General features: G+C 46.0%; 2 protein-coding genes and 2 non-coding genes across 7 annotated transcripts; all 4 read right to left on the bottom strand.

Moving 5' to 3' along the window:
- Positions 1-750: 750 nt before the first annotated feature.
- On the bottom strand, positions 751-7,357 carry rps8a (ribosomal protein S8a). The gene is made up of 6 exons (XM_021614196.2): positions 7,229-7,357; positions 6,305-6,411; positions 5,926-6,025; positions 5,164-5,339; positions 1,364-1,493; positions 751-903 (listed from the first exon to the last, which is right to left on the bottom strand). Exons 1-6 carry the CDS (start codon positions 7,230-7,232, stop codon positions 794-796), a joined length of 627 nt encoding a protein of 208 aa, XP_021469871.1. The 5' UTR covers positions 7,233-7,357; the 3' UTR covers positions 751-793.
- On the bottom strand, positions 5,784-5,852 carry LOC118965661. The gene has a single exon (XR_005053039.1). It is a non-coding gene; the product is annotated as a small nucleolar RNA SNORD38 (small nucleolar RNA).
- LOC118965662 lies at positions 6,130-6,236 on the bottom strand. Its single transcript, XR_005053040.1, has one exon. It is a non-coding gene; the product is annotated as a small nucleolar RNA SNORD46 (small nucleolar RNA).
- A 3,467-nt stretch (positions 7,358-10,824) lies between the features above and the next one.
- Positions 10,825-26,260, bottom strand: hectd3 (HECT domain containing 3). 4 transcript variants are annotated; one of them, XM_036986749.1, is made up of 20 exons: positions 25,425-26,260; positions 25,075-25,235; positions 24,871-24,963; positions 24,285-24,420; positions 23,101-23,222; positions 21,132-21,245; positions 20,915-21,006; positions 20,235-20,400; positions 19,407-19,488; positions 18,547-18,729; positions 18,304-18,356; positions 17,960-18,128; positions 16,809-17,012; positions 16,328-16,534; positions 16,109-16,238; positions 13,417-13,491; positions 13,243-13,324; positions 12,492-12,505; positions 12,134-12,191; positions 10,825-11,494 (listed from the first exon to the last, which is right to left on the bottom strand). In XM_036986749.1, the coding sequence occupies exons 1-20, from the start codon at positions 25,776-25,778 to the stop codon at positions 11,410-11,412; spliced, it is 2,580 nt and encodes an 859-aa protein (XP_036842644.1). In that variant the 5' UTR covers positions 25,779-26,260; the 3' UTR covers positions 10,825-11,409. The 4 variants fall into 4 exon arrangements, with proteins under 4 accessions (XP_036842644.1, XP_036842646.1, XP_036842645.1 ...); XM_036986751.1 differs by having other exon boundaries at positions 20,924-21,006; XM_036986750.1 differs by lacking the exon at positions 12,492-12,505 and having other exon boundaries at positions 12,134-12,205.
- Between the last annotated feature and the right edge of the window lie 3 nt (positions 26,261-26,263).

Raw genomic sequence — 26,263 nt, 5'->3', positions numbered from 1 at the left:
CCACCAATCAGAGACCACTATGACGACACGCCAAATGGGTTTGATGGATGACAACAGCTGCATAGTGCAAATCCCAGCCTATGGAATAAAAGTGGGGCCTTTATTGCTCAATCGAAATCATGCTGATAAAATAATTCATTGGCCTAATGGACACAAGCTAAAACTCACCTCTGATAGACTTAAAGGGGCAGTCTGTAGTTGCTACATCCATTTGACTTAAGTATATTTACCAGTACCAGTCAAAAGTTAGGACACAACTCTAGTTTCATTTTACTAGAGTTTTGATTCTATGAAACAACACATAGGGAATTATGTAGTAACCAAAAAGCATTTAACTCAAAATATATTTTATTTTAGATTATTCATAGCCACTCTTTGCCTTGATGACAGTTTTGCACTCTTGGCATTCTCTCAACCAGCTTCATGAGGTAGTTACCTGAAATGCATTTCAATTAACAGGTGTGCCCTGTTAAAAGTTCATTTGTCGAATTTTCTTCCTTCTTAATGCGCTTGGGCCAATCAGTTGTGTTGTGACAAGGTAGGGGTGGTATACAGAAGATAGCCCTATTTGGTAAAAGACCAAGTCCATAATATGGCAAGAACAGCTCAAATAAGCTGTTGACATGCAGTGTAGACGGAATGTTTTATTAACAGGTGGGAGTAAATTGGGCAACGCTGGCACATTCAACATGTCCTGTCCGGGAGTAAGGTTGAGTAGATGCAGCTAAAAAGAAAATACCTTGAAGCTTGTGGGACTTTTGTGTTTTTATTGACATGGTATTAAACAGCGGATCTATTTGCCCTTCTTGGCCTTGATCTTCCTCAGGTAGAACTCCAGCTCCTTGCCCTCCAAAATGTAGCCATCCACCCTGCCGCACTGGCCCGGCTTGGAGGCAATGCATGCTGGGAGAGAGAGAGAGAACAATTATTACCAAGTCAGAGAAGAAACACCAAGTAGAAGTTAACAGAAGTCCCATCAGAAAATTGACATGGGATTTTGTCGCTGAGGATTCAGATGTCATGAATAAATTGACCATCACCGTTGTAATGCAGTGTTCCTCACATCTGTTACAAGCCCAGCACCACACAATTCAGCTGATGGAAGTTCGGTCAATAAGGTGTTCGTGCCGGGGAGGAACGATTCAGACATTTCTGACCAAGACTAAAAAGCATTATTAGATCCCCTCACGAGTGTTTCTGCACGTCTGGGAAACTAAGCCTGCATACGCCGAGTACCCGGATGAAAACCACAATAACTAGTAACTGGAGTATATGTATCAAGCATTTCAGACTAGGAGCGCTGATACAAATCACCCTTGACCTTTAAAATCAGCAGTGCTGCCCAGTAGAAACAGAGACTCACCGAGGAGTTTCCCCTGCATGAACTGTTCTTCCAGGAGAGGGCTGATCTTGCAGTTCTTCTTGCGCTCGTCAAACTTCTTCTGAATCTTCTTCGACCTCTTCTTGTTGATCACCTCTTCCTCCTCGGGAGTCTAAAAACAGGAAATAAAGACGCTAGGCGATTAATGACGGGCACCAATGGAACACTTGTACGATTTCAAGTATGTTGAGTCTGCACGAAAACATTTCACAGAACCGTTTATACCTGCAGTTGACCCCCGGCCTGCTAACACGGGGTAGCCTAGTGGTTAGAGTGTTGGACTAGTACCCGAAAGGTTGCAAGTTCAAATCCCTAAGCTGACAAGGTACAAATCTGTCGTTCTGCCCCTGAACAGGCAGTTAACCCCACTGTTCCCCGGTAGGCCGTCATTGACAATAAGAATTTGTTCTTAACTGACTTGCCTAGTTAAATAAAGGTGGGATTTGTCTACATAATTAAGTCTCCAGTATATTTAGTTTCACTCAGTTCTGGTAATAAAACCCAAGGTCATTCTGTAGCAGACATGGACAACGGCATCTCCATCAAAATACCAGAGATTATAAACACATTGACATGCAACAAAATAACAAGGGATTAGTGTACTGGCTTTGGGACTCGGCTGTCAGCTAGTGTCCGTTAGTGAAAGTAGTACTCTACATTAAGGCTTCTGTTGACAGGCGATAGTGGATACCGGCAGACGCTGTGGCCAAAAGCAGCACATTTAAGGAATTAGGTTGCCATTTGGGACAATATAGTAACAGAACATTCATTTTAACTAAGATGACAGTACATAAGGAAATCAGTCAATTTAAATAATTTCATTCGGCCCTAATCTATGGATGTCACATGACTGGGAATACAGATCTGCATCTGTTGGTCACAGATACCTTAATAAAGAGGTAGGGTGTGGATCAGAAAACCAGTCAGTATCTTGTGTGACCATTTTCTTAACGCAGCACGACATCTCCTTCACATAGAGTTGATCAGGCTGTTGATTGTGGCCTGTGGAATGTTTTCCTACTCCTCTTCAATGTCTGTGAAGTTGCTGAATATTGGCGGGAACTGGAACACGTAGTACAAGTCGACCCAGAGCATCCCAAACGTGCTCAATGGGTGACATGTCGGAGGTGATGGCGGCAGGAAAATGGCACGACAACGGGCCTCGGGAGAATGTCACGTTATCTGTGCATTCAAATTGCTGCCGAAAAAATGCAATTGTGTCTGTGGCTTATGCCTGCCCATACCATAACCCCACCACGGGGAACTCTATTCACAACGGCGACATCAGCAAACCGCTCACCCACACGACAATACACGCTCGGCCAAGTACAGTTGAAACTGGGATCCATCCGTAAATAGCACACGATGCCAGTCGAAGGTGAGCATTTACCCACTGAAACCCCTTATGATAGAGAAAATAACATTAAATCCCCTGGTGGACATTCTTGCAGTCAGCAAGCTAATTGCACCCTCCCTCAACTGGAAACAAACTGTACATTTTATAGAACCATTTTATTGTCCCCAGCGCAAGGTGTACCTGTGTAATGATCATGCCGTTTGATATTCCACACCTGTCAGGTGTCAGATCTTGGTAAATGAGAAATGCTCACTAACAGGGATGTAAAGGATTGAACAAAATTGAGGGAAGGTATCTTTTATTTCAGCTCATTAACTTTAACAAGGATTAACAAGGATTAACAAGGATATGCATTTTCTTTGTATCATTTGAAAGGAAACTCTGAATGTTGTGGAAATTTGAATTGAAAGCAGGAGAATATAACAATAGATCAGGTAGAAGAAAATACAAGGAAATAAAAATATATGTTTTCTGTTTTTTTATTGTTGCTGCATCATCTTTCAGCCAAACATACTGATAGGATGCTGGGGGTGGTTTGACCAAGAAAAGCCAAACATACTGATAGGATGCTGGGGGTGGTTTGACCAAGAACAGCCAAACATACTGATAGGATGCTGTGGGTGGTTTGACCAAGAACAGCCAAACATACTGATAGGATGCTGTGGGTGGTTTGACCAAGAACAGCCAAACATACTGATAGGATGCTGGGGGTGGTTTGACCAAGAACAGCCAAACATACCGATAGGATGCTGTGGGTGGTTTGACCAAGAACAGCCAAACATACCGATAGGATGCTGTGGGTGCTTTGACCAAGAACAGCCAAACATACCGATAGGATGCTGTGGGTGGTTTGACCAAGAACAGCCAAACATACTGATAGGATGCTGTGGGTGGTTTGACCAAGAACAGCCAAACATACTGATAGGATGCTGGGGGTGGTTTGACCAAGAACAGCCAAACATACTGATAGGATGCTGTGGGTGGTTTGACCAAGAACAGCCAAACATACTGATAGGATGCTGTGGGTGGTTTGACCAAGAACAGCCAAACATACTGATAGGATGCTGTGGGTGGTTTGACCAAGAACAGCCAAACATACAGATAGGATGCTGGGGGTGGTTTGACCAAGAACAGCCAAACATACTGATAGGATGCTGTGGGTGGTTTGACCAAGAACAGCCAAACATACTGATAGGATGCTGTGGGTGGTTTGACCAAGAACAGCCAAACATACTGATAGGATGCTGTGGGTGGTTTGACCAAGAACAGCCAAACATACAGATAGGATGCTGTGGGTGGTTTGACCAAGAACAGCCAAACATACAGATAGGATGCTGGGGGTGGTTTGAATGAAGAACATAAGATGGCAACAATAGCTGAGCAAAGTTTTAGACAGATAACTTCAACAATGAGCGAGCTACATGATATTGAGCGCGAAGTCACCCAGGTGTCCCACACAAATGTACCCAAAGTGGCCGAATTGGTACAGCGATACATTTGGAAGGAAAGTACTATATACAAAATACAGCTATTCCAACACACCCCAACAAAATATTAAAAAAATAATAATAAAAACAAACACAGGTAACTACGGCCCATAGCAGTTTACTCCTTCTGCTGTAAAGCAGAGGCTTACTGAACAGGTGGTGCAGGTGATGGGGCATTTCCTGTGACAAAGGGCACGTGATCAGTAGTCATTGGGCCAAAATAAGTCAGTCAACGATAGACCGGTACTACCATTGGTGCGCAACCAAGCCTTGATTGGTGTCAAATCGGTTCGTTCAAAACGCCCCAGAAAAAGAAACATCAAGTATGGTTGTTAGTAACAACCAGAGGATTGCAACGAAACCAACCGTGACCGGTTAAACATTTGATTAGTGTGTGTAATTACCACGAACGCTTCGTCCAAAGTTGAATGAGAGGGAAATCACGACGCAAGTGGTTTACAAATGTTTCGTCTTAGGCTATAAAAATGGATGTTATCAAACAAAACTAACGTTCACTGTGTAGTTAGGACACTTGGCATTGCCAACAGACAAAGATCTTCAAAGGTACGCAATTTATTTTGTTATTTCCAAGCTAATGCTTGGTTGGAAAATGCTAGTAATACTTGTGGCTGCGTGGCGCCGTCCTCAGAAAATAGCACGTTTGCTTTCGCAGTAAAGCCTTTATGAAATCTGACACAGCGGCTAGATTAATAAGATGTTCATCTTTTAAAATGGTGTAAAATACATTTACAAGAATGTTTAAAACAACGATGTGTTTAGAATGTTGGCGCTCTGCAGTGACACCGCACGTTGGCCTGGTGGGACGTTAGCGTCGGAGGTTAAAACATGGAACCAACACTTTACACGTTGCAGTTATACACCTTCGTTCAATTTAAAACCGGTGCACTACATAGGAGCCATTTGGGACTTGTACGTACCAGCTTGGCTCCCTTCTTGCGTCCCAGAGGAGTGGCGAAGTGGGCCTCATACCACTGCCTGTAAGGCAGGCTGTCGACGAGAACGATGCAGTTCTTCACCAAGGTCTTGGTTCTCACCAACTCGTTGTTGGAGGCGTTGTACACCACATCAATGAGCCTGGTCTTACGAGTGCAGCCTGCAAAATGAACACAAGACCGCGTCAATATCAACATTCCCACCTGTGTGTAGTGGTAATATTACAGGGGTGATGAAACAGGGGTTCAAGCACAGTCTGTAGAAATAAACAGGCCCATGAGCGTTTTTAAGTAGCTTTAAAATGGCTAAATTTACACCAAACGCAACGTGCTGGTCACGTTTCATGAACTGAAATATAATCCATATCATCCTCGCCCCAACCTTTAAGGTATCTGTATTCCCAGTTGTGTGAAATCGATCGATCAGGGCCTAATGAATTCATTTCAATTGACTGTTTATTTTTACTCAGTAAAATATTGGAAACTGTTACATGTTATGTTCAGTTTACATTATGGCCAAATGCACACATGTAGGTGGTAAATCAGGTGAAATTAATTGAGCTCTCAAAACACATTGCGTTTCATGAGTGAGTCTAGCTTTTGTCTTTCTCAGAGTCACAAATATCGTCACAAACATTCAGTAGCAGAACTGGACATGAATATCGTCATTGAAAGACTCACGACACCCTTACAGATTTAACTAGTGTGTACAGCTGACATCCATAGCAGAACCGTATGGAAACTTACACTCAGAGCCCCATGAGAAGTTACCCACGTCGACCCTCAGAGCGCGGTACTTCTTGTTGCCACCGCGGGTCCTCACCGTGTGAATACGGCGAGGTCCAATCTAGAAGAGAAGCAAGTTTTTTTAGTGGAAACCAACTAAATCATGAATGATTGCATTATGTATAGGGATACCTGGTGGCCACAGGTGCCCAATTGTTTGGCATAGGTGTGTCAGTGTAACTATGACAGTCCGGGTCATTGGTAGGTCCTAAAACTTTAACCAAAACGGTCAAAACAGACCTACCTATGGTCAATTTGTAATCATCCACACCACAAACAATCAAACCTTATATTACTAGCTACTGTCCACAATACCGATACACGTGGTCAGCGTCTTCACCTTTGTGTTTGCAGGGGGGCGACCCAGTTCATACTTCCTCTTCTTGTGGTAGGGTTTGCGTTTGCCGCCGGTCTTGCGGCGTTTATGCCAGTTGTCCCTAGAGATACCTGGGCCACAGAAACAAGACACTAGTGAGAAAGATGCGAACTTTGCAACAAACAAAAAAACACTAAAGCCAAAGGAAGCCATTGTGCTTGCGAGTGTCAGTTCTCCAAGGTGGTTATCCGCACAGTAATCTCGGAAACCTAATCGTCATCATATTCACTCAAACACAAAGCTTCTCCGAATAGTGAACCACTACCTAGGTAGCGCTAGCACGTTAGCCTAAGCTAGCGTGATTCTGAGTAGCCATTGCCCAACATCAGCACAGTACTAATAAAGATTAACGTTATCCCGTTAAATCACTGAACATAGTCCTGTAGATACACATTTCTTCGTAAGCATGCAAAGATTTAGTCGATATATAGATTAATTAGTAAAAGAGGTACTAAATTGAGAATGTTTTTAAAAAATAAACTTATCCAGAGGCCTATCGCTAGCTTACAACTAAAATCCCTAGCTAACGAGGAAGACTTGGCAGCAAAATGTCTACCAAAACAACGCAACACAGCAATGTGTATTAGGTTTAAGGTACACCAAACTAGGTAACTACTAAAACAAGAGTGCAATTTGAGAACTATCTGCAAATGCTCACTTGCAAGTCAGCTAGACTAGCCCATGAGAGCAGCCATCTTGTAACATGACATCCTTTTATAATAATTCAGTTAAAAACAATAATCTATGGTGATATTAGTGCAACTCAACAACATTCCAGTAAGATATTCAAATAAAAAGTAATCTGCCAAACCATTATAGTTATATTCCTGATGTAAAACAAGTGATGGACAAGGATTCTCTCAGCGACCGGAGGATGAAAACACGTACCCATTCTCAGGCGCCGGCTGGAAAGAGAACACGCAAAGGTTCATGGGGAAGTTTGAAGGTGTCAGATATCGCGAGACTGTACGATAACTCTAGAAATCCATGAGCGCAAACTGAAACATTGACTGCCGCCATCTGTGTGTGTGCACCACCCAGGATAAACTAGAAAGCCCCAAAACTATTACTGCAGAGATGTATACTTCGAGTACCAGTCAAAAGCTTGGACAAGCCTCAATCCAGAGTTTATTTAGACTATTTTCTACATTGTACAATAATAGGGAAGGCATCAAAACTATGAAATAACAGAATCATGTTGTAACCCCCCCAAAAAGTGCTAAATCAAAATATATTTTATATTTGAGATTCTTCAATGAAGCCACCCTTTACCTTGATGACAGCTTTGCACACACTCTGCATTCTCTCAACCACCTTAAATTAACCCTAATTATTTCTAAAACTAATAGCATTGTATTTTGGACAAATCATACACTAAACCTCAACTACATCTTGTAATAAATAATGTGGATATTTAGCAAGTAGAGATGACTAAACTGCTTGGAGTAACAAAGATTACTTATGTAACCATGGTTATGTGAGCTATATGGATCACTCCAATATATTGGTATCACTCCGCAGCGGAGGGATACATCCGACGTGAGGATTTACAGATTTACTCCAGTCTACACCTGTCACTGCTGGGGTCCACCCCTATAAATAGACCACATGGCCACGACCCACGTTCTCTACATTTTTGAGGCTCCTCTAGCACCGTAGAGGAGAAGCAGAGGCAGGGAAAGGGTGTGTCAGGGGTCCTGCCTTTCGTCTGGCGCCCCGAGCGCCTTGGTCCCTCAGTCACGTCCCTATGGCGGTGATGGTTGACAGGTTATTGTTCCACCGCACGCTGTGCCCCTCCCCACTGCCGTTCCTCAGCACGAGGCGAAGGGGCAGGAGGGGGACCCCACCGTCGTTTGGGTGCAGGTGTGTGACGACAGTCCGTCTGCCTTGGACCCAGGGCCTGAGGTGGCGGCATGAACCATCTCAGAGTCTCCCTACGAACCTCATCAGTCTGCTCCAGAACGTCATTAACCCCTGTGCCAAAAGGTCAGCACTGGGATGATGGGGAGAGTGGAAAATGTGCTCTGGAGAGCAGTTGGCAGACGGGATTGGGCCAGCCAGAGATGGCGCCGGGAGGTAACCACCTGCATCATAGCCCGCTCCCCTCTGCCCAGGCACGAGGTATGAAGAGCTCCAGGGGGGGATGCCACCATCACACCTGTCACAAAGGGAAGACATAATAAACTCAGCCAAGCCAGCGAGGTCACGGAGCAGAGGTACAACGCCCTGGGAGAGTTTGTCGTGACCCACTTGGAGGGATAGGATCTCAGTGAGGGATACATTACCCAGTACCTCGGCAAAAAGGGGAAGACCCCTGTGGGAAAAACAGGCAAGACAAAACAGCAACCAGGTAATGGATCTAATATGTGAGTTTTTTTACTTGTTTTTTTTTTAACACCAACTCTAATATTACCTCGCTGGTTTCATATCCAACCAGTAAAAACAGCACCATATGATGGAGTAACTCTGTTAAGGAACTCCAAACGTAATGTCTCAATGTAGTGGAAGTCCACCACGACACTCTTACATTATGTATGTGAAAAAAAACAACTTTAGGGCAATTAGCAGATAACCCAACAGCATGTTAAGCAATTCACAACACAAGCCAGGATGCACACGGAGTCGTAGTGTAACGTCAACGAAACACATGCACAACAAAACCACGGACGGAAGATACAGATCAACCGCTCGTAGCTGAGTGCAGCACTCAAGAGGGGCTGCTGCAAACAGTCAGTGAGTATACGTCCACGCAAGATATTACACTTACCAAGCGAACTTCATAAAGTTTGAACCTCAAACCATACGGACGTCCGCTGAGAAAATGAGAGACCATGTTTCGCGGCCATGGGGTCTATATATAGGGGCGAACCCCAGCCGTGACACAGGTGTACGCGGGAATAAATCTGTAAATCCTCACGTCGGATGTATCCCTCCGCCGCGGAGTGATACCAATATATTGGAGCGATCCAACATAGTGAAACATAACCCTGTATTGTAAACTGTCATGGTCAAAACATATTGATACAACAGTAGCTAAAATATGAAGTCTGTCCATAATAAAGCGCCGCTCTGCCTTAATATCAACAAGGCAACAAAAAAATATTAAAAAACACCTTATGGAACAGCGAGGACTGTGAAGCAAAACATACATAGGCACAGACACATGCATACACACACGATAACATACAAACACATATTTAGTACTGTAGATATGTGGTAGTGGTGGAGTAGGGGCCTGAGGGCACACAGTGTGTTGTGAAATCTGTTAATGTATTGTAATGTTTTTAAAATTATATAAACTGCCTTAATTTTGCTGGACCCCAGGAAGAGTAGCTGCTGCCTTGGCAGGAACTAATGGGGATCCATAATAAACCCCAGGAAGAGTAGCTGCTGCCTTGACAGGAACTAATGGGGATCCATGATAAACCCCAGGAAGAGGAGCCGCTGCCTTGGCAGGAACTAATGGGATCCATAATAAACCCCAGGAAGAGTAGCTGCTGCCTTGACAGGAACTAATGGGGATCCATAATAAACCCCAGGAAGAGTAGCTGCTGCCTTGACAGGAACTAATGGGGATCCATAATAAACCCCAGGAAGAGTAGCTGCTGCCTTGACAGGAACTAATGGGGATCCATAATAAACCCCAGGAAGAGTAGCTGCTGCCTTGGCAGGAACTAATGGAGATCCATAATAAACCCCAGGAAGAGTAGCTGCTGCCTTGGATCCATAATACATACAAATGAGGTAGTCACCTGGAATGCATTTCAATTAGCAGGTGTGCCTTGTTAAAAGTTAATGTGTAATTCCTTTCCTTCTTAATGTGTTTGAGTCAATCAGTTGTGTTGTGACAAGATAGGGGTGGTATACAGAAGATAGCCCTATTTGGTAAAAGACCAAGTCCATATGATGGCAAGAACAGCTCAAATAAGCAGAGAAACGACAGTCCATAATTTCTTTAAGACACGAAGGTCAGTCAATATGGAACATTTCAATAACTTTGAACGTTTCTTCAAGTGCAGTCGCAAAACCCATCAAGCGCTATGATGAAACTGGTTTCTCATGAAGACCGCCACAGGAATGGAAGACCCAGAGTTACCTCTGCTGCGGAGGACAAGTTCATTAGAGTTAACTGGCTCTCATGAGGACCACCACAGGAAAGGAAGACCCAGAGTTACCTCTGCTACAGAGGACAAGTTCATTAGAGTTACCTGTCTCTCATGAGGACCACCACATGAATGGAAGACCCAGAGTTACCTCTGCTGCAGAGGACAAGTTCATTAGAGTTAACTGGCTCTCATGAGGACCACCACAGGAAAGGAAGACCCAGAGTTACCTCTGCTACAGAGGACAAGTTCATTAGAGTTACCAGCCTCAGAAACTGCAGCCCAAATAACTGCTTCACAGAGTTTAAGTAACAGACTTATGACTGGTTCAAACATTGGAATATTCCCCATATTATGAAAAGTAAAACATCAGAAGTCATGTTTCTTCCACATTAGTTTATTATGTACAGTACAGCTGTAAATAGTTGGCACCGTTGCAGATACGGTATACTTAAGCAATAAGGCCCGAGGGGGGGTGTGGTATATGGCCAATATTCCACAGCTTAGGGCTGTTCTTAGACACGCCGCAACACAAGACTGCTCGGACACAGCCCTTAACTGAAGTATATTGGCCATATATCACAACCCCCCCCCCCAGAATTGCCTTATAGCTATTATAAACTGGTTACCAACATAATTAGAGCAGTAAAAATCTGTTTTGTCATACCCATGGTATACGGTTGGATATACCACAGCTTTCAACCAATCAGCATTCAGAGATCAAACCACCCATTTTATAAATGATAATAGGCTTGGCAGCAGCTTCAGATAGTGATGCTAATGCTGCGTTCATTACATTAGCCAATCAGCGGTCTCGGTAAGTTCAAAGCACATGAATGCACACAACTTGTTGCTCCCAGTTTACAAGTACTATTTTTGGCGTTTTCCCCCCACTTGTAATGAATGCTGCATAAATACAGGTGGGCGTGGCATAAAACTGCTATATGGGCGTGGCAGGGGGCGTGGTCACTCCTCCCAGGGACTCATGTCAGTGTCGATGGCAACACAGTTATAGGCAGCATAGCGCAGCTTGTCCTCACACACTTTCGCACTGCAGGGGACACAAAGTTAGGGAATTAGCTTTTACTAGAGAATGTGGAAGAGTATAACCATTGCAATTTCATATCTACAATCTCCGTTATATGGAACCAAAGAAACCACTTTCCTTCTAAATATTCTGATAACAGTAGAGAGAACAGTAGAGAGAACCTCCTGCCCAATGTATGACCATATTAGAGAGACATATTTCCCTCAGATTACACAGATCCAAAAAGAATTTGAAAACAAATCCAATTTTGATAAACTCCCATATCTACTGGGTGAAATATCAGTGTTACATCACAGCAGCAAGATTTGTGACCTGTTGCCACAAGAAAAGGTCAACCAGTGAAGAACAAACACCATTGTAAATACAACCCATATTTATGCTTATTTATTTTATCTTGTGTCCTTTAACCATTTGTACATTGTTAAAACACTGTGTGTGTATACATACATACATACATACATACATACGACATTTGTAATGTCTTTATTGTTTTGAAACTTCTGTATGTGTAATGTTTACTGTTAATTTTTATTGTTTATTTCACTTTATATATTATCTACCTCACTTGCTTTGGCAATGTTAACACATGTTTCCCATGCCAATAAAGCCCTTGAATTGAATTGAATTGCCATTAAAACTCACCTGGGGTAGTTGGGTAGATACAGGGTACTGGAGCAGGTGGAGGACTGTGGCAACGCATCTGTAGTCTCAGAGCTAGAGGTCAGGGAAACCAAAGATGTTATAATGCATCTGTAGTCTCAGAGCTAGAGGCCAGGGAAAACAAAGATGTTATAATGCATCTGTAGTCTCAGAGCTAGAGGCCAGGGAAACCAAAGATGTTATAATGCATCTGTAGTCTCAGAGCTAGAGGCCAGGGAAACCAAAGATGTTATAATGTATCTGTAGTCTCAGAGCTAGAGGCCAGGGAAACCAAAGACGTTATAATGCATCTGTAGTCTCAGAGCTAGAGGCCAGGGAAACCAAAGATGTTATAATGCATCTGTAGTCTCAGAGCTAGAGGCCAGGGAAACCAAAGACGTTATAATGCATCTGTCTTCTGAGCTAGAGGTCAGGGAAAGACGTTATAAAAAGTGCAATAACATCAGCATCTTATAAGGTATTTGCTTTGGGATTGCGTCCCACTAACGTAGGCCAAAAGGCGCCCCACTAACGTAGGCCAAAAGGCGTCCCACTAACGTAGGCCAAAAGGCGTCCCACTAACGTAGGCCAAAAGGCGTCCCACTAACGTAGGCCAAAAGGCGCCCCACTAACGTAGGCCAAAAGGCGTCCCACTAACGTAGGCCAAAAGGTGTCCCACTAACGTAGGCCAAAAGGCGCCCCACTAACGTAGGCCAAAAGGCGCCCTACCAACATACGGTAAAAGGAGCCCTACCAACATACGGTAAAAGGCGCCCTACCAACATACGGTAAAAGGCGCCCTACCAACATACGGTAAAAGGCGCCCTACCAACATACGGTAAAAGGCGCCCTACCAACATACGGTAAAAGGCGCCCTACCAACATACGGTAAAAGGCGCCCTACCAACATACGGTAAAAGGCGCCCTACCAACATACGGTAAAAGGCGCCCTACCAACATACGGTAAAAGGCGCCCTACCAACATACGGTAAAAGGCGCCCTACCAACATACGGTAAAAGGCGCCCTACCAAAATACAGTAAAAGGAGCCCTACTAACATACGGTAAAAGGAGCCCTACCAACATACGGTAAAAGGCGTCCTACCAACATACCCTTGTTTGTCAGGGAAGATGTAGATGGGAGCAGGAAGACGGCTCCTCCCCGTCACAAACCTCAGGAACCGGCTGCGGTCCTCTGGAAGAGGGGGGAACAGTCAGAGAGTTAGTGAATGAATAGAGAACAGAAGATAGAGCCACAGAGACAAAAATAAGACGGTTTTAACTGACCGTTAGTGAAGTTCATGAGAGCTTCCCACAGGTACTGTACCCTGACATCAGTCTGCTCCAAGTCCTCATATCGAGCTGTAGGAGAGAGAGACAACACTAGGGTTTACTATCAACCTGATGTGGAGAGAGAGAGAGAGAGAGAGGGGGAGACAACACTAGGGTTTACTATCAACCTGATGTGGAGAGAGAGAGAGAGACAACACTAGGGTTTATTATCAACCTGATGTGGAGAGAGAGAGAGAGAGAACACTAGGGTTTACTATCAACCTGATGTGGAGAGAGAGAGACAACACTAGGGTTTATTATCAACCTGATGTGGAGAGAGAGACAACACTAGGGTTTATAATCAACCTGATGTGGAGAGAGAGAGAGAGAGAACACTAGGGTTTATTATCAACCTGATGTGGAGAGAGAGACAACACTAGCGTTTATAATCAACCTGATGTGGAGAGAGAGAGACAACACTAGGGTTTATAATCAACCTGATGTGGAGAGAGAGACAACACTAGGGTTTATAATCAACCTGATGTAGAGAGAGAGAGAGAGAGAGAACACTAGGGTTTACTATCAACCTGATGTGGAGAGAGGGACAACACTAGGGTTTATAATCAACCTGATGTGGAGAGAGAGACAACACTAGGGTTTATTATCAACCTGATGTGGAGAGAGAGACAACACTAGGGTTTATAATCAACCTGATGTGGAGAGAGAGAGACAACACTAGGGTTTATAATCAACCTGATGTGGAGAGAGAGAGAGAGAGAGAACACTAGGGTTTACTATCAACCTGATGTGGAGAGAGAGACAACACTAGGGTTTATTATCAACCTGATGTGGAGAGAGAGAGAGAGAGAGAACACTAGGGTTTACTATCAACCTGATGTGGAGAGAGAGACAACACTAGGGTTTATAATCAACCTGATGTGGAGAGAGAGACAACACTAGGGTTTATTATCAACCTGATGTGGAGAGAGAGACAACACTAGGGTTTATAATCAACCTGATGTGGAGAGAGAGACAACACTAGGGTTTATTATCAACCTGATGTGGAGAGAGAGACAACACTAGGGTTTATAATCAACCTGATGTGGAGAGAGAGACAACACTAGGGTTTATAATCAACCTGATGTGGAGAGAGAGAGAGAGAACACTAGGGTTTACTATCAACCTGATGTGGAGAGAGAGAGACAACACTAGGGTTTATTATCAACCTGATGTGGAGAGAGAGACAACACTAGGGTTTATAATCAACCTGATGTGGAGAGAGAGACAACACTAGGGTTTATAATCAACCTGATGTGGAGAGAGAGAGACAACACTAGGGTTTATTATCAACCTGATGTGGAGAGAGAGACAACACTATGGTTTATAATCAACCTGATGTGGAGAGAGAGACAACACTAGGGTTTATTATCAACCTGATGTGGAGAGAGAGAGACAACACTAGGGTTTATTATCAACCTGATGTGGAGAGAGAGACAACACTAGGGTTTACTATCAACCTGATGTGGAGAGAGAGACAACACTAGGGTTTACTATCAACCTGATGTGGAGAGAGAGAGAGAGAGACAACACTAGGGTTTATAATCAACCTGATGTGGAGAGAGACAACACTAGGGTTTATAATCAACCTGATGTGGAGAGAGAGACAACACTAGGGTTTATAATCAACCTGATGTGGAGAGAGAGAGAGAGAGAGAGAGACAACACTAGGGTTTACTATCAACCTGATGTGGAGAGAGAGAGAGAGAGAGAGACACAACACTAGGGTTTATAATCAACCTGATGTGGAGAGAGAGAGAGAGAGAGAGACAACACTAGGGTTTATAATCAAACTGATGTGGAGAGAGAGACAACACTAGGGTTTACTATCAACCTGATGTGGAGAGAGAGACAACACTAGGGTTTATAATCAACCTGATGTGGAGAGAGAGAGAGAAACACTAGGGTTTATAATCAACCTGATGTGGAGAGAGAGACAACACTAGGGTTTTTTATCAACCTGATGTGGAGAGAGAGACAACACTAGGGTTTATAATCAACCTGATGTGGAGAGAGAGAGACAACACTAGGGTTTATTATCAACCTGATGTGGAGAGAGAGACAACACTAGGGTTTATAATCAACCTGATGTGGAGAGAGAGAGAAACACTAGGGTTTATAATCAACCTGATGTGGAGAGAGAGAGAGAAACACTAGGGTTTATAATCAACCTGATGTGGAGAGAGAGACAACACTAGGGTTTATTATCAACCTGATGTGGAGAGAGAGACAACACTAGGGTTTATAATCAACCTGATGTGGAGAGAGAGACAACACTAGGGTTTATAATCAACCTGATGTGGAGAGAGAGAGAAACACTAGGGTTTATAATCAACCTGATGTGGAGAGAGAGAGAGAAACACTAGGGTTTATAATCAACCTGATGTGGAGAGAGAGACAACACTAGGGTTTATTATCAACCTGATGTGGAGAGAGAGAAACACTAGGGTTTATAATCAACCTGATGTGGAGAGAGACAACACTAGGGTTTATTATCAACCTGATGTGGAGAGAGAGACAACACTAGGGTTTATAATCAACCTGATGTGGAGAGGGGACATAAGATGGGGCCACATGTGATGGTACTGAGTCAGTCTGGGACTACAGCCTGACGATCTTCAACCACATCAAGGTCCGTCTGATTACTCACTGAGTCGTTTGAGTGCCTCCACGGTGATCTCCGGGTCTCCACAGACCTTCTTCTCCACCTCCTGCCAGGTCAGCAGATCCAGCACGGCCTGAGGCACTACCTTCACCAGCCCCGCCTGCATAGCACAGACCTGGAACAGACACACGCATGGTTACAGCATCCCCCTCCACACGAGACAACCCAGACCGACATGAAGGCCATCTGAAAACCCCTTCCCACCTGGTGTCTGCTCTCCTCCAGGCGTGCCTTCTGGACCAGGTGAATGAACTCCCTGCGGTCTTGGTAGCGTACCACCTGATTGCTGCCGCCTGGTAGCAGCTCCACCAGTCTGCCGTCACTCAGCAGGGTAGTGTACACCAACTCCTCCCCAAATTTAAAGTCAAATGTCTCCTGGTCCATGACCTCCATGGCCTCCAGCAGCTTGACCTGTAGAGAGACACAGAACAGAAGCAAACTTAACATTTTAAAACAGACGGGAAATCACATTATCCAATGCGTTGTCAGAATATTGCAACTAGCGATTGTATCGCCTATAAAAACAGAATAGATACAAGCTTCAGTAAGTATGCCGAGGATGAAAACGTCAGTGGACTGAATCCTAACTTGAGTTCTGCCATTTTCACAGTTGTCGTCTTTTACGTCGATGTGTGATTTACGCTGAAGTCAGTGATGTTCGATGTGACAACAGCACAGTGCTCACCAGGACAGAGTCAACAGCAGGGAAGTCTTTGCTCCAGGAGACAGCCTCCCCTGTTAACTGTTTCCACACCAGACCAGGCAGAGCCAGCACCAGGAAGTCTTTTCCTCGGAGAGCGGCTCCCATCAGCTGTCCGATCCACTCAAACTTGTGGAACTCTCTGCAGGACGGGTTGGGAACATAGTGGTCTCTGGCCTCGCCTGTTCCCTGGGAGCAGAAAATAACTGTTGGTCATATACTACTACCATTAGCCCCCCCTGGTTGTACTACCAGTCCCCCCCCCTGGTTGTACTACTAGCCCCCCCCCACCCCCCCTGGTTGTACTACTAGCCCCCCCCCTGGTTGTACTACTAGCCCCCCCCCCCCCCCCATGGTTGTACTACTAGCCCCCCTGGTTGTACTACTAGCCCCCCCCCCCCTGGTTGTACTGCTAGCCCCCCCCCCCCTGGTTGTACTACTAGCCCCCCCCCCCCGGTTGTACTACTAGCCCCCCCCTGGTTGTACTACTATCCCCCCCCTGGTTGTACTACTATCCCCCCCCTGGTTGTACTACTAGCCCCCCCCCCCTGGTTGTACTACTAGCCCCCCCCCCCCCCTGGTTGTACTACTAGCCCCCCCTGGTTGTACTACTATCCCCCCCTGGTTGTACTACTAGCCCCCCCCCTGGTTGTACTACTAGCCCCCCCTGGTTGTACTACTAGCCCCCCCTGGTTGTACTACTAACCCCTAGGTTAGGTAGAGGTTAGGGTAGTTACCTGGTTAGATGTTAAAGAGGTAGAGGTTAGATTAGGTAGAGGTTAGGGTTTAGTTCCCTGGTTAGATGTTAAAGAGGTAGAGGTTAGGTTAGGTAGAGGTTAGGGTTAGTTACCTGGTTAGATGTTAAAGAGGTAGAGGTTAGATTAGGTAGAGGTTAGGGTTAGTTACCTGGTTAGATGTTAAAGAGGTAGAGGTTAGGTTAGGTAGAGGTTAGGGGTAGTTACCTGGTTAGATGTTAAAGAGGTAGAGGTTAGGTTAGGTAGAGGTTAGGTAGAGGTTAAGGGTAGTTACCTGGTTAGATGTTAAAGAGGTAGAGGTTAGGTAGAGGTTAGGGTTAGTTACCTGGTTAGATGTTAAAGAGGTAGAGGTTAGGTTAGGTAGAGGTTAAGGGTAGTTACCTGGTTAGATGTCCTGTTGAAGAAGGGTAAAGGCAGGAGGCATTCTGCTGAACTGGGACACAGCTCTTCAGACATGTCTGCCAGACTGTCTCTAAAACCCCCTCCTTGGTCGATGATGCCCTCTGCTATGAATTTACACTCCCACCACTGGTCGTAACGCGCCGGCCATCTGATCAACAACAACACATATTCACTGCTGCTTTCTTTTCAAGTCTGTTATGATAACAGCTTATTATTACCACATTCATTTCACCATCTGTTAGATAACAAATCCAGCTTCCTGAGAATGACCGCTAAGTGAATGTGATGGTCAATAAGGATGCTGGGGAGAGACATTACTATACCTGTAGTCCAAAATCTTCTCAAACTTATCGGATGGCTTCAGACCCTCGTAGACCTGCATGGGTTAAAGCCAGATGTCTAAAATCATATACCTACAACACACACACACACACACACACACACACACACACACACACACACACACACACACACACACACACACACACACACACACACACACACACACACACACACACACACACATAACCCCCCCTCCCACCCCAACACACACCCCCCTCCACTACCTGTGTGAAGACAGCGTTCTTAGCAGTAGGGTCCAGTGAGGGGTTGTCTCTGTGCTCCATGGCCAGTCTACGGTTGATATAGAGCCGGGGCATAAAGTTAGGCTTGCTGGTCTCGGAGTCCTTCAGACACTGGGTGATCAGGGCCGAGCGACGCTTGGACAGCAGCAGGAACGGCTTGATACTCTAGGGGGCAGCAGAGAACACAACGGTCAATGTACTGGACGTGATAATAGATTTTAAAAAGGGACACTGCAAGATTTAGGTAGTTTATCTACTTTCCCCAGAGTCAGACCAACTCATGGAGACTATTGTATGTCTCTGCGTGCAGTTTGGAGATGATTGATGTTAGCTTAGCGCAATTGCTGGAAGTCTCCAGTTACAGTAGCCAGCTACTCTCAGAAAGCAGGGGAATAAACTTTCTACTCCAAAAATGTGTGGTTGGCCATTTATAGTCTTCAAATACATAGTAATCGACATGTTACAACATGCGTTAATTTCACTGATAATCAAAAGAACCCAGATTATATCCACTTCCTCATTCTTTCCCAGTTGTCGTGGTAACGTTGCATCCGTCTCATGGAGATGCCCGTGCGCTCACAGATGCTATAATGGGACAGACACAACATTGTAATCTCTATACAAAATGGCATCCATGAGTTGGCCTAACTCTGGTTAAGTAGGTCAACGAAAATCTGGCAGCGTCCGTTTAAAGATGAAAGGGAGGACCGTGGAGTTTTGTTTTTTTTACACCAGCAGATCAGACATGACATCTGTGGTGTGTCCCTCTCAACCAGCGGTCTCCAACCCTGGTCCTGGGGAGCTAGTGCAGGCCTTTGTTCCAGCCCAGCAACTAGACGTACCTTGATGTGGTTGAAGGTGGCCAGGCTGTAGTCCCAGGCTGGAACCAGGTGGGGCAGGAGACTGTCCAGCAGCGAGATGAACCTGAGGACACACAAGCTGAGTCACGACACCAACTGACCAGACTGGGGAAGAGTCACGACACCAACTGACTAGACTGGGATAGAGCACCACAGACCAGCATTCATCTTGGTAGTATAGGAGGATCAGGAGCGTTTCATGATGATCACAACAAGCTCCATGTTCACCATCAGGCAGGGTCTTACCTCTGTATAACCAGGGCCCTGTGGTAGAGGACATCAGGTAGGGTCTTACCTCTGTATAACCAGGGCCCTGTGGTAGAGGATATCAGGTAGGGCAGGGTCTTACCTCTGTATAACCAGGGCCCTGCGGTAGAGGACATCAGGCAGGGTCTTACCTCTGTATAACCAGGGCCCTGTAGTAGAGGACATCAGGTAGGGCAGGGTCTTACCTCTGTATAACCAGGACCCTGTGGTAGAGGACATCAGGTAGGGCAGGGTCTTACCTCTGTATAACCAGGGCCCTGCGGTAGAGGACATCAGGTAGTGTCTTACCTCTGTATAACCAGGGCCCTGCGGTAGAGGACATCAGGTAGTGCAGGTTCTTACCTCTGTATAACCAGGGCCCTGCGGTAGAGGACATCAGGCAGGTTCTTACCTCTGTATAACCAGGGCCCTGTGGTAGAGGACATCAGGTAGTGTCTTACCTCTGTATAACCAGGGCCCTGCGGTAGAGGACATCAGGTAGGGCAGGGTCTTACCTCTGTATAACCAGGGCCCTGCGGTAGAGGACATCAGGTAGTGTCTTACCTCTGTATAACCAGGGCCCTGCGGTAGAGGACATCAGGTAGTGTACCCTCCAGTCGAGGATAACGCACTAGGTTAGGAGACTGAAACACGTCAGCGTTGAGCCCCAGGTCTCTCTCACACGATGACTTGATCTTCAGCCCTCTGATCCGAACGTCTATCCCCTCGTCTGAGACAGAAAGACAAAAGCCAGAGAGAGAGGTCAGGAAGAGGAAGAGTCAAGAAGAGGAAGAGTCAGGAAGAGTGTTATTCATTTTCAACTAGAATGTATGATTGTTTTATTCACTGATAGGACATGTTGTTAAGGTCCTGACAGGAGTGGATCAGCCTGGGATTGATACAGTATTTAATTCAAGGCACATTTCTATATTTCCAAAGTCAAAGCTGATATCTACAGTGTGCCAACAAAGACACTGAGCCACTCCCAGATAAGGTGACAGGGTAGAGCTAAAGTTCGTCTAGTTCGTCAGCTGGACAGGATGTGATGTCTGTCAAGGCTCGACAACTTTGATCAGAGCCCTGTATTCAGAGTGCTGATCTAGGATCAGGTCTCTTCCCCTGTCCATATGTAATTCATTATTATTTAAAAAAATGTAAAAAGGCCAAACTGATCCTACACCAGCACTCCTGCCGTAAATGATTAGTACAGTTGTGTGTATATTAATTATTCAATGTGTAGCCACCATTCTCACCCCTGCACTCCTCGATGCGAACCTCAATGACAGGCAGGTGGGCCGTCATGTCTTCCAGCACACACACCTCACCAATCAGATTGCTGAGGGACAGAGAAATAAAAACACACAGTTACAAGTTCACGTAGCACCTCCTGATGTTTCAAAACCTTTTATTTTCCGTTTGCTCTGCTGAATACGGCCCAGGTGTTCTTTCGGAGTAACTTACTCGTCTATGGTGACGTCGCTGAGCTTCTTCAGATTGTCTCCTTCCCCTCCGAACACAGTCACTCTTTTAGGCATGTAGTTGTCATCGGTTGAGTCAACCGTCAAGATCAGCTTACTGCCGGACAAGACACAAAAACAATACAAATTCATGTTTATTCTTCAGGTCTTCCTAAGACTTGACCAAAGTCATGGTTTTGGTGGGCTAGTGGTCATCTGATGATGTACCGTCCCCAAGGGAGTGCCCCCAGGTTCCATACTGTTCTCCACCTGTCCCCAAGGAAGAGCCCCCAGGGTCCATACTGTTCTCCACCTGTCCCCAAGGGAGTGCCCCCAGGGTCCATACTGTTCTCCACCTGTCCCCAAGGAAGAGCCCCCAGGTTCCATACTGTTCTCCACCTGTCCCCAAGGGAGTGCCCCCAGGTTCCATACTGTTCTCCACCTGTCTCCAAGGGAGTGCCCCCAGGTTCCATACTGTTCTCCACCTGTCCCCAAGGAAGAGCCCCCAGGTTCCATACTGTTCTCCACCTGTCCCCAAGGGAGTGCCCCCAGGGTCCATACTGTTCTCCACCTGTCCCCAAGGAAGAGCCCCCAGGTTCCATACTGTTCTCCACCTGTCCCCAAGGGAGTGCCCCCAGGTTCCATACTGTTCTCCACCTGTCCCCAAGGAAGAGCCCCCAGGTTCCATACTGTTCTCCACCTGTCCCCAAGGAAGAGCCCCCAGGTTCCATACTGTTCTCCACCTGTCCCCAAGGAAGAGCCCCCAGGTTCCATACTGTTCTCCACCTGTCCCCAAGGAAGAGCCCCCAGGTTCCATACTGTTCTCCACCTGTCCCCAAGGGAGTGCCCCCAGGTTCCATACTGTTCTCCACCTGTCCCCAAGGAAGAGCCCCCAGGTTCCATACTGTTCTCTACCTGTCCCCAAGGAAGAGGCCCCAGGTTCCATACTGTTCTCCACCTGTCCCCAAGGAAGAGCCCCCAGGTTCCATACTGTTCTCCACCTGACCCAAGGAAGAGCCCCCAGGTTCCATACTGTTCTCCACCTGTCCCCAAGGAAGAGCCCCCAGGTTCCATACTGTTCTCCACCTGTCCCCAAGGAAGAGCCCCCAGGGTCCATACTGTTCTCCACCTGTCCCCAAGGAAGTGCCCCCAGGGTCCATACTGTTCTCCACCTGTCCCCAAGGAAGTGCCCCCAGGGTCCATACTGTTCTCCACCTGTCCCCAAGGAAGAGCCCACAGGGTCCATACTGTTCTCCACCTGTCCCCAAGGAAGAGCCCCCAGGGTCCATACTGTTCTCCACCTGTCCCCAAGGAAGAGCCCCCAGGTTCCATACTGTTCTCCACCTGTCCCCAAGAAAGAGCCCCCAGGTTCCACACTGTTCTCCACCTGCCCCCAAGGGAGTGCCCCCAGGTTCCATACTGTTCTCCACCTGTCCCCAAGGGAGTGCCCCCAGATTCCATACTGTTCTCCACCTGTCCCCAAGGAAGAGCCCCCAGGTTCCATACTGTTCTCCGCCTGTCCCCAAGGGAGTGCCCCCAGGTTCCATACTGTTCTCCACCTGTCTCCAAGGGAGTGCCCCCAGGTTCCATACTGTTCTCCACCTGTCTCCAAGGGAGTGCCCCCAGGTTCCATACTGTTCTCCACCTGTCTCCAAGGGAGTGCCCCCAGGTTCCATTCTGTTCTCCACCTGTCCCCAAGGGAGTGCCCCCAGGTTCCATACTGTTCTCCACCTGTCCCCAAGGGAGTGCCCCCAGGTTCCATTCTGTTCTCCACCTGTCCCCAAGGGAGTGCCCCCAGGTTCCATACTGTTCTCCACATGTCCCCAAGGGAGTGCCCCCAGGTTCCATACTGTTCTCCACCTGTCCCCAAGGGAGTGCCCCCAGGTTCCATACTAGGCCCCACACTGTTCTCCACCTACATAAATCCCAGGTTTGCCATGGCAGTGACAGGACTGTATGACAGTACCACTTACTTGACTACGGTGCCTCTCTTCATGTGCAGTCTGATCCAGTGTTGTCCCTGCATCCCATCACTCTCCCAGTAGGTCTCCGTATCTCCATCTGTCAGGCAACCTGCCCCACCACTAGGGTCCTCCTGACACACACACACACACACACACACACACGTTCATTTTGTCACCTATTTTTGTTTTAAAATACCTTTTAGTCTTAGTCCCATTTTATTATTTTCTTAGTTATCAGTTGACAAAAACTCTGGACAAATTTAGTCTAGTTTTAGGTCGGCCATTTTAGTCAGTGAATTTTTCTATTAAATGATGAATGTTTAGGCTACCTCTAACTTCCATCATGTGCACATTCAGATAGCCTTGTCCAACTAGGTCTACTATCCCCTCATGTACCTTAGCTGGCAACACTGATATTGTGTCAGATTGTAACCAATGACAGCCATAATAAGCATATATGCTAATTGTGTCAGATTGTAACCAATGACAGCCATAATAACCACAGGTAAAACATTCTCACAGCTCTGATTTTGTCCCCATCATAATCGTCATGGGGGTAAATAATAGTGGTTTCCTTGAAAATAGTCAACAAAAAGCATTTGTTTTTTCCCCATAGGAAAAATAAACCGCAACTCACATCTGCGAACCGCGACGTGGCAACACAGATAAATAAATAACAGACAAATAAATAAAAGCCGAATAAATAGACCTTCTGATGTGATCAAAGCAAAAATAGCCCCCATGAAAGTGAGAGAGAGAGTAAAAATGGTTTCTAGTTGAGGTTAGTTAGTGTCCTGGCTTCATATCACTTCAAGAGAGTGACTGAAGAGACCTCCTGTGTGCTGGGCAGATCAGGCCAATCAGACCTCCTGGGAGCTGTGTGCTGGGCAGATCAAGCCAATCAGACCGCACAACTGAAAGATATTCATTCTGTCCAATGAGAGGATTGCATGTAAATATTCTGCATGCATATGGAATGAAACAGGTTCAAAGCTGCAGGTCAAATGTCCATTAGTCTCACATGGAATTCTAATCTGCTCACATTTCCGTTGACTAAAATGTAAAATTATTTTAATAGTTATTGTTTTATTCCAGGGCATCCTAGTTTTAGTCAGGAAAAATAGGTTGTTGACGAGTATTTTTTCATCATATTTATTGTTGACGAAATGAACACTGACACACACACAACTCACTGAGCAGGAGGACACATCAATGCTGGTGACACACTGTTTGACACTGCCCAGGTTCTCATCCTCCTTTCCGATGTGGTCGTAGAAGTAATGCACCAGATCCTCATCATATTCAAACGTCCAGGTGGGAGGAACATATCTGGACAACAGAGAAGGGAACAGTACTGTTGGTTAGACCAGGCCACCTTAACTTCATTCAGTTTTTACAGAAAGTGCCCAAACTGCCTCAATATCTGCTGTAGCTCATCAGAGCCTGTTATCACCCATGGACCAGGGCTTAAACAGGTAGCTGTGTAGCTCATCAGAGCCTGTTATCACCCATGGACCAGGGCTTAAACAGGTAGCTGTGTAGCTCAGAGCCTGTTATCACCCATGGACCAGGGTTTAAACAGGTAGCTGTGTAGCTCATCAGAGCCTGTTATCACCCATGGACCAGGGTTTAAACAGGTAGCTGTGTAGCTCATCAGAGCCTGTTATCACCCATGGACCAGGGTTTAAACAGGTAGCTGTGTAGCTCATCAGAGCCTGTTATCACCCATCACCGACCAGGGCTTGACCAGGAGCTGGCTTCGACTACAAACACACTGACCTGAGCTTCTGAACAGCTGCTTCATCACGCTCCGCGACCTTGGGTTTAGAGCCGATGTGAAGAGAACTCTCTACATCCACCACTTGTTCCCATCTGAGAGAGCAGACCGTGTTAAACCGCTGAGCTAAAGCATCAAGCAGAGCCATTACAAGTCTTCAGATCTCAAACAAAGTTAGTCACCACCTCTGTTACACACACACACACCTGTCACAGGGCTTGTGGTCATATCCAAAGAGCTGCTGGTGTCTGCCGAGTGTCTCAGGTGATTCAACAGGTACCAGTCGATCTCCTCCCTCCGTGTGTTTACAGACCAAGACCCAGCCCTCCTCACATTCCTGACCCAAGCGGTGCTCCTCCAACTGATCCTATAAAAACACACAGAGAGAAACAGACACACAGAGATAGACAAGCAGGCACACAGAGGGTTAAAAGGACAACTGCCTCAAAATGTGTACTGAGCAAAGGTGATCAGTCCTGTAACAAGAATGGAGACATGACTTCATGACTAACCAGGAAGTGTGTATAAAGCAATTAATCATTCAACAATTTCTTACCTTGTTGATTTTAACCCACAGGCCGTGGCTGTTGCAATACTCTTCCCCTGTTGTCCGAATACATGTCCCTTTCTTTGGTTCGATGTTGCACTTGCATAGCTTCTTACTGTGGAGAGCTTGATGGGGGCTCTCCCAAACTGAAACCAGGGTCTTACCGACGGATGAGTTGGCGGTGGACGTACTAGACGAAGCGGTCGAATTGGATGACGAATCTTTACAGATTTTATAACAAACCTCTTTTGGGACGAAACATAGGCACTCGGGCACAGCTTCGCTCTTCCTGAAACAATCTATGCATTTGTTCAGAAACCGAATCCTTCCTAGTAAAACGTGAGGGTTGTCGCCCGGTGACATGTCTTTGTGTGTTGTTTTTTTTAAAAGCTAGGTAAGTTAAAGCTAAGGAAGTTGAAGCTGGCCAGGCACACCAGTCCGTCGCAGGGCTAGTTAACTAGCTAACTATGCGTCACAGTCAACACACATTTCAACGGTGGACGTCACCTGACATTTCAGTTTTTCCGTTTACTTCTCCCTTTGTTTGCCCAGGATTTTTCTCGTGGATAAAGCTTCTATATTTGAACAAACAAAACCAAAAAAACACAAAGCGATTTATCCACCAGCCCGTTTCAAACGAAACGGAACATTCTCATCCGGTGTCACCGCTTTCAGCTACCTGACAGCTAGCAGACACTTTCCGTAGCTCTCACCGGTAGCACTTAATCGGATCTGAAAAAGGGCGAACCGCCCATAACTTCAGCTAGCTTTCAATACGACAAGTTATGTTACCGTGTCGGCTTCCGTCTACCTAGTAGCCTAGCAAGCTAGCTTACGCCAACCAGTTT

This window comes from Oncorhynchus mykiss, chromosome 8 (genome assembly GCF_013265735.2).
Source record: "Oncorhynchus mykiss isolate Arlee chromosome 8, USDA_OmykA_1.1, whole genome shotgun sequence".
NCBI lineage: Eukaryota > Metazoa > Chordata > Actinopteri > Salmoniformes > Salmonidae > Oncorhynchus > Oncorhynchus mykiss.
This window is presented reverse-complemented; position numbering and strand designations above follow the sequence as displayed.